Source organism: Heterodontus francisci, chromosome 7 (genome assembly GCF_036365525.1).
Source record: "Heterodontus francisci isolate sHetFra1 chromosome 7, sHetFra1.hap1, whole genome shotgun sequence".
NCBI classification, from domain to species: Eukaryota; Metazoa; Chordata; class Chondrichthyes; order Heterodontiformes; family Heterodontidae; genus Heterodontus; species Heterodontus francisci.
The window spans coordinates 10,544,577-10,559,621 of NC_090377.1; the positions used below are offsets into that span (position 1 = coordinate 10,544,577).

At 47.1% G+C, this 15,045-nt stretch overlaps 1 protein-coding gene across 4 annotated transcripts in view; it reads right to left on the bottom strand.

Annotated features, from left to right (window-relative positions):
- LOC137371842 (obscurin-like protein 1) overlaps positions 1-15,045 on the bottom strand; it is a 127,936-nt gene that overhangs the window by 82,545 nt on the left and 30,346 nt on the right. Inside the window, exons 8-13 of one of the 4 annotated variants that reach the window (XM_068034780.1) lie at positions 13,513-13,785; positions 11,573-11,842; positions 9,815-10,084; positions 8,070-8,339; positions 6,317-6,586; positions 4,567-4,836 (exon numbers count right to left, since the gene is read on the bottom strand). In XM_068034780.1, the coding sequence (XP_067890881.1) occupies positions 4,567-4,836; positions 6,317-6,586; positions 8,070-8,339; positions 9,815-10,084; positions 11,573-11,842; positions 13,513-13,785 (1,623 nt within the window). The remainder of the gene's footprint in view (positions 1-4,566; positions 4,837-6,316; positions 6,587-8,069; positions 8,340-9,814; positions 10,085-11,572; positions 11,843-13,512; positions 13,786-15,045) is intronic. The other 3 variants (XM_068034781.1, XM_068034782.1, XM_068034783.1) reach the window with 3 other exon arrangements.

The window sequence follows — 15,045 nt, forward strand, 5'->3', positions numbered from 1 at the left end:
TGAATCTGCAATTCTCTACCCAGACAGCTGTGGATGCTCAGTTACTGAATATATTCCAGACTGAGATTGATAGATTTTTGCTACTATGGGAACTAAGGAATATGGAGATAGGACGGGAAAGTTGGGTTGAGGTAGAAAGTTGGGTTGATCTTATTGAATGGTGGAGCAGGCTCGAGGGGCCGAATGGCCTACTCCTCCTTCTATTTCATAGAATCATAGAGTCATATAACACAGAGACAGGCCCTTCGGCCCATCGTGTCTGTGCCAGCCACCAAGCATCTAACTATTCTAATCCCATTTTCCAGCACTTGGCCCGTAGCCTTGTATGCTATGGCGTTTCAAGTGCTCATCTAAATACTTCTTAAATGTTGAGAGGGTTCCTGCCTCAACAACCTCTTCAGGCAGTGTGTTCCAGATTCCAACCACCCTCTGGGTGAAAACATTTTTCCTCAACCTCCTGCCCCTTACCTTAAATCTATGCCCCCTGGTTATTGACCCCTCCGCTAAGGGAAAATGTTTCTTCCTATCTAACCTATCAATGCCCCTCATAATTTTGTATACCTCAATCATATCTCCCTCCGCTCAGCCTTCTCTGCTGTAAGGAAAACAACCCTCGCCTATTCAGTCTCTCTTCAGAGCTGAAATGCTCCAGCCCAGGCAACATCCTGGTGAATCTCCTCTGCATCCTCTCCAGTGCAATCACATCCTTCCTATAGTGTGGTGCCCAGAACTGTACACAATACTCCAGCTGTGGCCTAACTAGTGTTTTATACAGCTCCATCATAACCTCCCTGCTCTTATATTCTATGCCTCAGCTAATAAAGGCAAGTATCCCAGAGGCCTTCCTAACCACCTTATCTACCTGTGCTGCTGCCTTCAGTGATCTATGGACAAGTACACCAAGGTCCCTTTGACCTTCTTGACTTCCTAGGTTCCTACCATCCATTGTATATTCCCTTGCCTTGTTAGTCCTCCCAAAATGCATCACCTCACACATCTCAGGATTAAATTCCATCTGCCACTGCTCCGCCCACCTTACCAGCCCATCTATATCATCCTGTAATCTAAGGCTTTCCTCCTCACTATTTACGACACCACCAATTCTCATGTCATCCGCGAACTTACTGATCATACCTCCAATATTCACGTCTAAATCATTAATGTACACTACAAACAGCAAGGGTCCCAGTATCGATCCCTGCGGTACACCACTGGTCACAGGCTTCCACTTGCAGAAACAACCCTCAACCATCACCCTCTGCCTCCTGCCACTAAGCCAATTTTGCATCCAATTTGCCAATTTGCCCTGGGGTCCATGGGCTCTTACCTTCTTAACCAGTCTCCCATGCGGGACCTTATCAAAAACCTTACTGAAGTCCATGTAGACTACATCAACTGCTTTACCCTCACCTACACATCTAGTCACCTCCTCGAAAAATTCAATCAAATTAGTTAGACACAATCACCCCCTGACAAAGCCATGCTGACTATCCCTGATTAATCCCTGCCTCTCCAAGTGGAGATTAATCCTGTCCCTCAGAATTGTTTCCGATAGTTTCCCTACCACTGATGTTAGACTCACCGGCCTGTAATTACCTGGTTTATCCCTGCTACCCTTCTTGAATAATGGTACCACATTCGCTGTCCTCCGGTACCTCTCCTGTAGCCAGAAAGGATTTGAAAATTTGTGTCAGAGACCTAGCTTTCTCCTCCCTCGCCTCACATAACAGCTCATACATCTCATCTGGGCCTGGGGATTTATCACTTTTAAGCCCATTAAAGCACCTAATACCTCCTCCCTTTCAATACTAATATGTTCAAGTAGATCACAATCCCCCTCCCTGATCTCTACACCTACATCATCCTTCTCCATAGTGAACACAGATGAAAAGTAATCATTTAAAACCTCACCTATATCCTCCGGCTCCACACACAGATTGCCACTTTGGTCCCTAATGGGCCCTACTCTTTCCCTGGTTATCCTCTTGCCCTTAATATACTTATAAAATGCCTTAGGATTTTCCTTCAACTTGCCCGCCAGTATTTTTTCATGTCCCCTCTTTGCTCTCCTAATTACCTTTTTAAATACCCCCCCCCTACACTTTCTATACTCCTCTAGGGCCTCCTCTGTTTTCAGCGCTTTGAATCTGCCTCCTTTTTTTTCCTGATCCAATCCTCTATATCCCTTGACATCCAGGGTTCCCTGGACTTGTTGGTCCTACCCTTCATCTTTATGGGAACATGTTGGCCCTGAACTCTCACTATTTCCTTTTTGAATGACTTCCACTGGTCTGATGTACTTTCCTACAAGTAGTTGCTCCCAGTCCACTTTGGCCAGATCCTGTTTTATCATACTGAAATCGGCCTTCCCCCAATTCAGTATCTTTATTTGCGGCCCGTCTTTGTCCTTTTCCATAACTACCTTAAATCTGACAGAGTTATGGTCACTATCCCCGAAATGCTCCCCCACTGACACTTCTACCATTTGTCCGGCTTCATTCCCTAGGATTAGGTCCAATACTGCCCCTTCTCTTGTAGGACTTTCTACATACTGGCTCAAAAAGCTCTCCTGTACGCATTTTAAGAATTCTGCCCCCTTTAAGCCTTTTGCACTAAGACTATCCCAGTTGATATTAGGGAAGTTGAAATCCCCTACTATTATTACCCTATTATTTTTACACCTCTCTGAGATTTGCCTACATATCTGCTCCTCTATCTCTCCCTGACTGTTTGGAGGCCTGTAGTACACTCCCAGCCAAGTGATTGCTCCCTTTTTGTTTTTAAGTTCTACCCATATGGCCTCATTTGAGGAACCTTCTTGATCAACAGTGCAGTGCCACTTCCTCTTTTACCCCCTCCCCAGTCAGGCCTGATGATTCTATACCCTGGAATATTGAGCTGCCAGTCCTGCCCCTCCCTCGACCATGTCTCTGTGATAGCAATAATAACATAATCCCATGTGTTAATCAACGCCCTCAATTCATCTACCTTACTAGTAAGACTCCTTGCATTAAAATAGATGGAATCCAGCCTTGCATTTTGCACTTGTGTCTTAACAGGTCTATATTTGCTCTGACTTCCAGACTGACTTAGTTTCTCTCCTATATTTGACTGTGCATCACCCCCTACTGTACATCCACTCTGCATCCCATCCCCCTGCCCAATTAGTTTAAACGCCCCCCAACAGCACTAGCAAACCTCCCAGCAAGGATATTGGTCTCGTTCCGGTTCAGGTGCAACCATCCAACTTGTACAGGTCCCACCTTTGCCAGAACCAGTCCCAGTGATCCAGGAAACTAAAGCCCTCCCTCCTGCACCATCTCCACAGCCACGCATTCATCTGCTCTATCTTCCTATTCCTATACTCACTCGCACGTGACACCGGGAGTAATCCAGAGATTACAACCTTTGAGACCCTGCTTTTTAATCTGCTACCTAGCTCCGCAAATTCTTGTTGCAGGACCTCATCCCTCTTTCTACCTATGTCATTGGTACCAATGTGTACCACGACCTCTGACTGTTCACCCTCCCCCTTCAGAATGTCCTGCAGCCGCTCCGTGACATCCTTGACCTAGCACCAGGGAGGCAACATACCATCCTGGAGTCTCGTTTGCGGCCACAGAAATGCCTATCTGCACCCCTTACGATAGAATCCCCTATCACTATAGCTCTCCCACTACTTTTCCTCCGCTCCTGTGCAGCAGAGCCACACGTGGTGCCACAGACCTGGCTCTTGCTGCATTCCCCTGAAAAGCTATCTCCCCCAACAGTATTCAAAGTGGAAAATCTGTTAGAAAGGGAGATGGACCCAGGGGACTCCTGCACTACCTGCCTAGTTCTTCTACTCTGTCTGTCAGTCACCCATTCCCTTTCTGCCTGAGCAGTCTTTACCTGCGGTGTGACCACTTCCCTGTGTGTGCTATCCACGATGATCTCAGCTTCGTGGATGCTCCACAGTGTCTACAGCCGCCGCTCCAGATCCGAAACGCGGATTTCGAGTAGCTGCAGCTGGAGACACTTCCTGCACATGTGTTCGCCCTGGACACTGGAAGTGTCGCTGACTGCCCACATTGCACAGGAGGAACACTCCACGCTGCCGAGCTGCCCTGCCATGACTTACCCTTAATTTATCCACTTAAATTACCCAAAAATTAGATTATTTACACTTAGGGACCTTGATTCCCTAAAAAAAAATCACTACCTACTATATTAAAAAACTGTAGACCTTTCTCTTTACTTTTAGTTACTTACCCAGCTATTTAGAGTTATTGCCTAACAGCAGTTACTCACCAACCAATCACATTTCTTACGTTCATATCCTGGGGTTAATTAAAGGCTAATTGCCTGCTCCCACAACTGAGAAAAGCCAGGAGGAAATGACTGTCTTTCTCATTTTCAAGATCCGTTTGCCTCTGTGACAAGGTGTGACACCTGGGAATGTGACAACTTGGCCCTGAAATTCTGTGGAGTTTCTCCTCGTCTCCTGTTGTAACTCAGAGTGGGAGCAGTGGGATCCCCGGAGGGAATGATGTAAATGGTTCAAGTGCGGCTTGACCAGAGACTCACCGGAGACGATCACTTCAAACTTGGCCGAGTCATCCACTGCATCGCACACGTACGTCCCTCGGTCCTCCATTGTAGCCGAGCGGACGGTCAACCTCCTGCGCTCTCCGTCCACCTCCATCATGGACCTCTCCCTCCGCTCCACCTCCACCCCATCCTTGTACCATCTCACCACCGCCTCGGGCCGCGAGAGCTCACACGAGAGGACAACATCACCGCCGGTCAGCATTCTCAACACCGGAGGAGAACTGTCAATGATTTTCACCGGAGGCTCTGGACCCAACAGAGTGAGAGAACAAGACAGTGAAAGAAAAAGAGCAACAGAGAGAGAAAGGGATAAAAAGAGAGCAAAAGGAAAATGGACAGAGAAACAGAAAGAGAGAGGAACAAAGAGAGAAACAGAAAGAGGAAGGAAACTAAGGGAGAGAATGAGAGAAACAGAATGAGAGAGGGAGAAAGAGGGAGAAAGAAACATTGAGAGCGAGAGGGGAAAATTTGAGGGAGACAGATATATAGAGAGTGAAACAAAGAGGGAAAGAAGAATGAGAGAAAGCGAGAGAAAGAGAACAAGGAAAAGGAAGAGAAAAGAGGCAGAGACGAAGAGAGAAAGGGAGGAGGAGACAAAGCGAGTTAGAGAACAAGTGGGAGATTGTTTTGGGGAGAGAAAGAAAGAGGAGAGGCAGTGGAAGAGAGAGAAAGAGAGATGGAGAGAACTTGAAACAGAGAGAAAGGGAGATAGAAATAGCAAAGGATAGAGAGAAAAAGAAAAAGAGAAAAGAGAGAGGAATCAAAATAGGGAAAGAGAGACTGAGATATAGCAAAAGAAACAGAAAGAGAAAGATAACCACATGTGAAAGAGTGAGAGGGAAAGCGATGCGAAAAACAAGAGGAGGTGAAAGAGAGAGAGAGAGTTACAATTATCAGGGAGAAGATAAAGGGGGAATATAATTTTGTTGGAAACATGGAACTGAGGAAATCCTCATGACCTATTTTCGATGTCCCTACACAGAGTGTCCCGAGCAATCACTGCCCACGGTGTTGTCACTATGGTTTATTCACAGTAATAGTGACCCCGTCACAATGCTCGAGGTAAGTTAGTGACACGGTGTTTAGAGAGACAGGAGCATTCTCGTGTGTAACACACAATTTATTATTCTGCTCTCTGCTCCTTTAAGGTCACACTCACAATGTAAATGGAGAGTCCAGAACACGGGGTCACAGTCTCAGGGTAAGGGGTCGTCCATTTCAGACTGAGATGAGGAGAAATGTCTTCACTCAGAGGTTTGTGAATCTGCAATTCTCTACCCAGACAGCTGTGGATGCTCAGTTACTGAATATATTCCAGACTGAGATTGATAGATTTTTGCTACTATGGGAATTAAGGAATATGGAGATAGGACGGGAAAGTTGGGTTGAGGTAGAAAGTTGGGTTGATCTTATTGAATGGTGGAGCAGGCTCGAGGGGCCGAATGGCCTACTCCTCCTCCTATTTCTTATGTTCTTATCCTGGGGTTAATTAAAGGCTAATTGCCTGCTCCCACAACAGAGAAAAGCCAGGAGGAAATGACTGTCTCTCTCATTTACAAGATCCGTTTGCCTCTGTGACAAGGTGTGACACCTGGGAATGTGACAACTCGGCTCTGAAATTCTGTGGAGTTTCTCCTCGTCTCCTGTTGTAATTCAGAATGGGAGCAGTGGGACCCCGGGAGGGAATGATGTAAATGGTTCAAGTGCGGCTTGACCAGAGACTCACCGGAGACGGTCACTTCAAACCTGGCCGAGTCATCCACTGCATCGCACACGTACGTCCCTCGGTCCTCCATTGTAGCCGAGCGGACAGTCAACCTCCTGTGCTCTCCGTCCACCTCCATCGTGGACCTCTTACTCCTCTCCACCTTCACCCCGTCCTTGTACCATCTCACCACCGCCTCGGGCCGCGAGAGCTCACACGAGAGGACAACATCACCGCCGGTCAGCATTCTCAACACCGGAGGAGAACTGTCAACGATTTTCACCGGAGGCTCTGGACCCAACAGAGTGAGAGAAACAAAGTGGGACAGAAAAAGAGAAATAGAAAGAGGAAGAGAAAGATAGTGAGAAAGAGAAAGAAGGAAAGAAAGAAGGAGATGGAGAAAGAGATTGACCGAAAACAGAAAGATTGAAGCAGAGACAAAAACAAAAAGGGAAAGAGAAACAGAAAGAGAGAAAGAGAAAGCAAGCAAGAAAGAATAATGGAGATAGAGAAACAGACAGAGGAGAAAGAGAGAGAGGAGGGACAACATGAAACAGAGAGAAAGAGAGATAGAAATAGCAGAGGATACAGAGAAAAATGAATAGAAAAAGAGAGTGAGAAAAACAGGGAAAGAGAGAAAGACAGAGAAAGATCAAGAGAAAATGAAACAGAGAGAAAGATGAAGATGTGTGAGAGAGAAATTGATACAGAGAATGAGAAAGAGTGAAAGAGAGAGAGAGTTACAATTATCAGGGAGAAGATAAAGGGGGAATACATTTTCGTTGGAAACATGGAACTGAGGAAATCCTCATGACCTATTTTCGATGTCCCTACACAGAGTGTCCCGAGCAATCACTGCCCACGGTGTTGTCACTATGGTTTATTCACAGTAATAGTGACCCCGTCACAATGCTCGAGGTACGTTAGTGACACGGTGTTTCGAGGGACAGGAGCATTCTTGTGCGTAACACACAATTTATTATTCTGCTCTACTGTTCCTTTAAGGCCACTAGTCACATGTCTGTAAACACAGTTATCCCAAAGTCAAATAAAGGCTAACTTTATGTAGCCATCGAGCCTCTTTAGAATCCATTCACTTCTCACTCTGCACCATTGGCACCCCATCCTTATTTATTTGTCTTTGGGATGTGGGCATTTAGAACGCATCTCCAGTTGCCCATATCTAAGCTGTGGGACTGGAGTCACATATGGTCCTAGACCGGGTAATGACACTTCACAGCACTGTGGGTGTACCTAACCCGCATGGACTGCAACGGTTCAAGAAGGCAGCTCACCACCACCTTCTCAAGGGGGCATAACCTTAAAATTAAAGCCAGGCCGTTCAGGGGTGATGTCAAGAAGCACTTCTTCACACAAAGGGGAGTGGAATTCTGGAACTCTCCCCCCCAGAAAAGCTGTGGTGGATCCTGGGGGTTAATTGGAGCTTTTAAGACTGAGATTAATAGATTTTTGTTGGGTAAGGGGATTAAGGGTCATGGAGCATAAAGGGTTAAATGGAGTTGAGATACAGTTCAGCCATGATCTGATTGAACGGCAGGACAGACCTGAGGGGCTGAATGGCCTCTTCCTGTTCCTAAGTGTGTAAAGGAACCGTACAGTATGATACAGAGATGCGCAGACTGAAAGGTCCCAGATTTGATCAGTATTGTTAACTCACCGTGACCAGTGTGTTGATAGGATTTCTACATTGGGCTACCCAGCATCGAGGGAGGTCGGGAAATCAAAGTCAGCATGCGTGCTCCTGGCAACTCACCGGAGACGGTCACTTCAAACTTGGCCAAGTCATCGACTGCATCGCATACGTACGTCCCTCGGTCCTCCATCGTAGCCGAGCGGACGGTCAACCTCCTGTGCTCTCTGATCACCTCCATCGTGGACCTCTCACTCTGCTCCACCTCCACCCCGTCCTTGTACCATCTCACCTCCGCCTCGGGCTGCGAGAGCTCACATGAGAGGACAATATCACCGCCGGTCAGCAGTCTCAACACTGGAGGAGAACTGTCAACGATTTTCACCGGAGGCTCTGGACCCAACAGAGTGAGAGAACAAGACAGTGAAAGAGAAAGAGGAACAGAGAGAGAAAGGGATAAAAAGAGAGCAAGAGGAAAATGGACAGAGAAACAGAAAGAGAGAGGAACAAAGAGAGAAACAGAAAGAGGAAGGAAACAGAACGAGAGAGGGAGAAAGAGAGAGAAAGAAACATTGAGAGCGAGAGGGGAAAATTTGAGGGAGACAGATAAATGGAGAGTGAAACAAAGAGGGAGAGAAGAATGAGAGAAAGCGAGAGAAAGAGAACAAGGAAAAGGAAGAGAAAAGAGGCAGAGACGAAGAGAGAAAGGGAGGAGGAGACAAAGCGAGTTAGAGAACAAGTGGGAGATTGTTTTGGGGAGAGAAAGAAAGAAAGGCAGTGGAAGAGAGAGAAAGAGAGATGGAGAGAACTTGAAACAGAGAGAAAGGGAGATAGAAATAGCAAAGGATAGAGAGAAAAAGAAAAAGAGAAAAGAGAGAGGAATCAAAATAGGGAAAGAGAGAGACTGAGATATAGCAAAAGAAACAGAAAGAGAAAGATAACCACATGTGAAAGAGTGAGAGGGAAAGCGATGCGAAAAACAAGAGGAGGTGAAAGAGAGAGAGAGAGTTACAATTATCAGGGAGAAGATAAAGGGGGAATATAATTTTGTTGGAACCATGGAACTGAGGAAATCCTCATGACCTATTTTCGATGTCCCTACACAGAGTGTCCCGAGCAATCACTGCCCACGGTGTTGTCACTATGGTTTATTCACAGTAATAGTGAACCCGTCACAATGCTCGAGGTAAGTTAGTGACACGGTGTTTAGAGAGACAGGAGCATTCTCATGTGTAACACACAATTTATTATTGTGCTCTCTGCTCCTTTAAGGTCACACTCACAATGTAAATGGAGAGTCCAGAACACGGGGTCACAGTCTCAGGGTAAGGGGTCGTCCATTTCAGACTGAGATGAGGAGAAATGTCTTCACTCAGAAGTTTGTGAATCTGCAATTCTCTACCCAGACAGCTGTGGATGCTCAGTTACTGAATATATTCCAGACTGAGATTGATAGATTTTTGCTACTATGGGAATTAAGGAATATGGAGATAGGACGGGAAAGTTGGGTTGAGGTAGAACGTTGGGTTGAGGTTGAAAGTTGGGTTGATCTTATTGAATGGTGGAACAGGCTCGAGAGGCCGAATGGCCTACTCCTCCTCCTATTTCTTATGTTCTTATCCTGGGGTTAATTAAAGGCTAATTGCCTGCTCCCGCAACTGAGAAAAGCCAGGAGGAAATGACTGTCTTTCTCATTTTCAAGATCCGTTTGCCTCTGTGACAAGGTGTGACACCTGGGAATGTGACAACTCGGCTCTGAAAATCTGCGGAGTTTCTCCTCGTCTCCTGTTGTAATTCAGAATGGGAGCAGTGGGACCCCGGGAGGGAATGATGTAAATGGTTCAAGTGCGGCTTGACCAGAGACTCACCGGAGACGGTCACTTCAAACTTGGCCGAGTCATCCACTGCATCGCACACGTACGTCCCTCGATCCTCCATTGTAGCCGAGCGGACAGTCAACCTCCTGTGCTCTCCGTCCACCTCCATCGTGGACCTCTTACTCCTCTCCACCTTCACCCCGTCCTTGTACCATCTCACCACCGCCTCGGGCCGCGAGAGCTCACACGAGAGGACAACATCACCGCCGGTCAGCATTCTCAACTCCGGAGGAGAACTGTCAACGATTTTCACCGGAGGCTCTGGACCCAACAGAGTGAGAGAAACAAAGTGAGACAGAAAAAGAGAAATAGAAAGAGGAAGAGAAAGATAGTGAGAAAGAGAAAGAAGGAAAGAAAGAAGGAGATGGAGAAAGAGATTGACCGAAAACAGAAAGATTGAAGCAGAGACAAAAACAAAAAGGGAAAGAGAAACAGAAAGAGAGAAAGATAAAGAGAAAGCAAGCAAGAAAGAATAATGGAGATAGAGAAACAGACAGAGGAGAAAGAGAGAGAGGAGGGACAACATGAAACAGAGAGAAAGAGAGATAGAAATAGCAGAGGATACAGAGAAAAATGAATAGAAAAAGAGAGTGAGAAAAACAGGGAAAGAGAGAAAGACAGAGAAAGATCAAGAGAAAATGAAACAGAGAGAAAGATGAAGATGTGTGAGAGAGAAATTGATACAGAGAATGAGAAAGAGTGAAAGAGAGAGAGAGTTACAATTATCAGGGAGAAGATAAAGGGGGAATACATTTTCGTTGGAAACATGGAACTGAGGAAATCCTCATGACCTATTTTCGATGTCCCTACACAGAGTGTCCCGAGCAATCACTGCCCACGGTGTTGTCACTATGGTTTATTCACAGTAATAGTGACCCCGTCACAATGCTCGAGGTACGTTAGTGACACGGTGTTTCGAGGGACAGGAGCATTCTTGTGCGTAACACACAATTTATTATTCTGCTCTCCTGTTCCTTTAAGGCCACTAGTTCATGTCTGTAAACACAGTTATCCCAAAGTCAAATAAAGGCTAACTTTATGTAGCCATCGAGCCTCTTTAGAATCCATTCACTTCTCACTCTGCACCATTGGCACCCCATCCTTATTTATTTGTCTTTGGGATGTGGGCATTTAGAACGCATCTCCAGTTGCCCATATCTAAGCTGTGGGACTGGAGTCACATATGGTCCTAGACCGGGTAATGACACTTCACAGCACTGTGGGTGTACCTAACCCGCATGGACTGCAACGGTTCAAGAAGGCAGCTCACCACCACCTTCTCAAGGGGGCATAACCTTAAAATTAAAGCCAGGCCATTCAGGGGTGATGTCAGGAAGCACTTCTTCACACAAAGGGGAGTGGAATTCTGGAACTCTCTCCCCCAGAAAAGCTGTGGTGGATCCTGGGGGTTAATTGGAGCTTTTAAGACTGAGATTAATAGATTTTTGTTGGGTAAGGGGATTAAGGGTCATGGAGCATAAAGGGTTAAATGGAGTTGAGATACAGTTCAGCCATGATCTGATTGAACGGCAGGACAGAGCTGAGGGGCTGAATGGCCTCTTCCTGTTCCTAAGTGTGTAAAGGAACCGTACAATATGGTACAGAGATGCGCAGACTGAAAGGTCCCAGGTTTGATCAGTATTGTTAACTCACCGTGACCAGTGTGTTGATAGGATTTCTACATTGGGCTACCCAGCATCGAGGGAGGTCGGGAAATCAAAGTCAGCATGCGTGCTCCTGGCAACTCACCGGAGACGGTCACTTCAAACTTGGCCAAGTCATCGACTGCATCGCACACGTACGTCCCTCGGGCCTCCATCGTAGCCGAGCGGACGGTCAACCTCCTGTGCTCTCTGATCACCTCCATCGTGGACCTCTCACTCTGCTCCACCTCCACCCCGTCCTTGTACCATCTCACCTCCGCCTCGGGCCGCGAGAGCTCACATGAGAGGACAACATCACCGCCGGTCAGCAGTCTCAACACTGGAGGAGAACTGTCAACGATTTTCACCGGAGGCTCTGGACCCAACAGAGTGAGAGAAACAAGAGAAGGAGGGGGAGAAAGAGAGTGAGTGATGGAGGGAGAGAAAGGGGGAGAGAGAATAGAGGGAGAAAAAAAAGAAAGAGGGAGAGAAAGTGAGAAGGAGAGACAGAAAAAGAATGAAAGAAACAGAAAGAGGGAAAGACAAAGAGGGAGAGAAAGAGAGAGATATAAAGAGACAGAGAGGGGAGAGTAAGAAAGAGAGAAAGAAGTAGAGGGAGAGTGATAGATGGAGAGTGGGAGAAAGCGAGAGAGACAGAGAAAAATAAAATATGCACAATAACTCGAAGCTTTAAGAACAAAAATCTAATTAGACTCAAAATTCCTATCCTCAGTGTCTCATCTTTTAACAGCCCCATCAAACATTGGGAGAAGAAAGGACTTTCCTTTCCTGCTCGCTCTCCGCCATTGTGCACTTTTGTAAAATTATCTCTCAGGGATGTGAGGTTGTGTTGTGTTGCCAGTCGGGAGCTTTGAGCAGCGGGGTGCCCCCTTCAACGCTCTCACCTGACATGATGACTCTGAAGGATATTGAGTTGTCTGACACCTTGCCGCGCTGTCACCCCTGGAGGCCGTGGGGATCACCAGCCGCCTGCGTCTCTCCTCGGCCTCCAGCTTAGCAGCCCAGCTCTCCTCCAGCTCCTGCTTATTCTTGTACCATTTCCACCACTGTGTCTGCTCAGGGGGGTGGTCTCACACCTCAGCACAACTGCCTCACAGCTCAGGTACTCGGCCTGAAGCCATTCTCAATGGCTCTTATTGTCACTAGGGGTTCCAGGGATAAAAGGGAGAATGGACTTACAGGAGGAGGCCATTCAGCCCCTCGAGCCTGTTACACAGGAACAGGAGGAGGCCATTCAGCCCCTCGAGCCTCTTACACAGGAACAGGAGGAGGCCATTCAGCCCCTCGAGCCTCTTACACAGGAACAGGAGGAGGCCATTCAGCCCCTTGAGCCTCTTACACAGGAACAGGAGGAGGCCATTCAGCCCCTCGAGCCTGTTGTGCCATTCTAGTAGATCACGGCTGAGCTGTATCTTAACTCTATTTCACTGCCTCGGTTCTGTAACCCTTGATACCCTTAATAAAAATCCGTCATTCTCAAACTTGCATTTAAATAGCACCTTTCATCACCTCAGGACATTGCAAAGCACTTTACAGCCAATGAAGTACTTTTTGAAGTGTAGTCACTGTTGTAATATAGGAAATGTGGCTGTCAAGTTTTGCACAGCAAGATCCCACAACAGCAATGTGGCAATGATCAGATAATATATTTTTAGTGATAAATATTGGCCAGGACACAGGGAAGGACTCCCCTGCTCTGGAGTGTCTGTCGAGATTTTGTGTTCAAGTTTCTAACATAGGTCCCGAACCCATGGCCACCTGACTCAAAGGCAAGAAAGTTACCCACTGAGCACAGGATTAACGGGTTTACCCACTGAGCCAGCTCTGCTGTGTTTGTGTAACAGAACCATTCCACACTGGAAAGAATTGGGATCAATTCCATATTGACCTGACAAAGGTCTAGAAAGAAAAGGAAGCTTGCATTGATACTGTGCCGAAACTCACCCTCAAGACGCCCCAAAAACACTTCATAACCAATGAAACTATTTTGGGAGGGTAGTTACTGACATGAGCGTGATTTCTAACCTCTCACTGTGATGTCATAAAAGATGGAATCGTCTCCGGCATCGCAGACGTATTCTCCAGAATCTTCCGTTCCCGCCTTCTGAACAATCAGACTCCTGTGGCATCCGTGTGACTCCATCGTGATGTTCCCGCTCCCCTCGACTTCCAGTCCATTCTTGTACCATTTCACGTCAGCGTTGGAGCGAGAGAGCTCACAGGTCAGGACGATACGCTCGGACGTGAGATACTCCATCTTGGTATCGTCAGTAGTGTTCACTATCCTCACTGGAGACTCTGAAAAGGCAGAGGAACAACAGAAACTCTGCGATGAAGTCAATTGAGGTAAGAGCACAATAGATAATTAATAATGTCACCAACTTACTCCCTCAGTTAATACTGTCAACCCCTAATCCCTCTGTTAATACTGTCACCTCCCCCATTCCCTCTGTTAATACTGTCACCTCCCCCATTCCCTCAGTTAATACTGTCACCCCCTCATTCCCTCAGTTAATACTGTCAACCCCTAATCCCTCTGTTAATACTGTCACCTCCCCCATTCCCTCTGTTAATACTGTCACCCCCTCATTCCCTCTGTTAATACTGTCGTCCTTCTACTCCCTCAGTTAATGCTGTCACCTCCCCCCCCAACCCCCCGCTCACTCCCTCAGTTAATACTACCACTCTGCCACCCTCACTCTCATTTAATGCTGGAATGTTCTTTCCTCCAAATCCCAACTGCTTCCTGTTCCTCCCATTGCCACTGAGAGGCATCTGTCCGATGCTACTGCCTCCTTCCTCTGTCCTTCATTACCTCTAATAGCCTCATCCATTACCATCCATTGCTCCATCCACTTATCCATCGCCCCACTGGCCCCTCCATTGGCCCCCTTTCATCACCCCCATTCATCACCCCGTCCCCCCCATTCGCCAATCCATCCCTCCATCACCCCATTCCCTCCTCCTCACCCCCTCCCTCCTCCCATCCATCCCCTCCTCCATCCCCCATCACCCGCCTCCATTCATTTCCTATTCCCCACTCCTCACCCCTCCATCCTCCCCCCATCCCTCCCTCCATTGCCCCACTTCCCATCCCTCGCTCCATCACCACTTCCAACCCCCATCCATCCCCATTCGCCCATTGTAAAATAGCCGCTCAATACTTACAGTCCATAACAACAACCTGCATTTGTATAGTGCCTTTAATGTAATAAAACATCCCCACATGAGCGTTATCAAACAAAATTTGACACTCAGCCATGGAAGGAGATTCGGCCAGGTGGTCTTAAGGAGCATCAAAGGAAGAGAGTGAGGTGGAAAGGTTTAGGGAGGGAATTCCAGAGCTTAGGGCCCAGGCAGCTGAAGGCACGGCCGCCAATGGTGGAGCGATGAAAATTGGGAGAGACAAGAGGTCAGAATTGGAGGAACAGAAATCTTGGAGGTTTGTAGGGCTGAGGGAGGTTACAGAGATAGGGAGGGTTGTAGTACTGAAGGAGGTTACAGAGAATAAGGAAGGTGTAGGGGCTGGAGGAGGTTACAGAGAATAAGCAGGGTTGT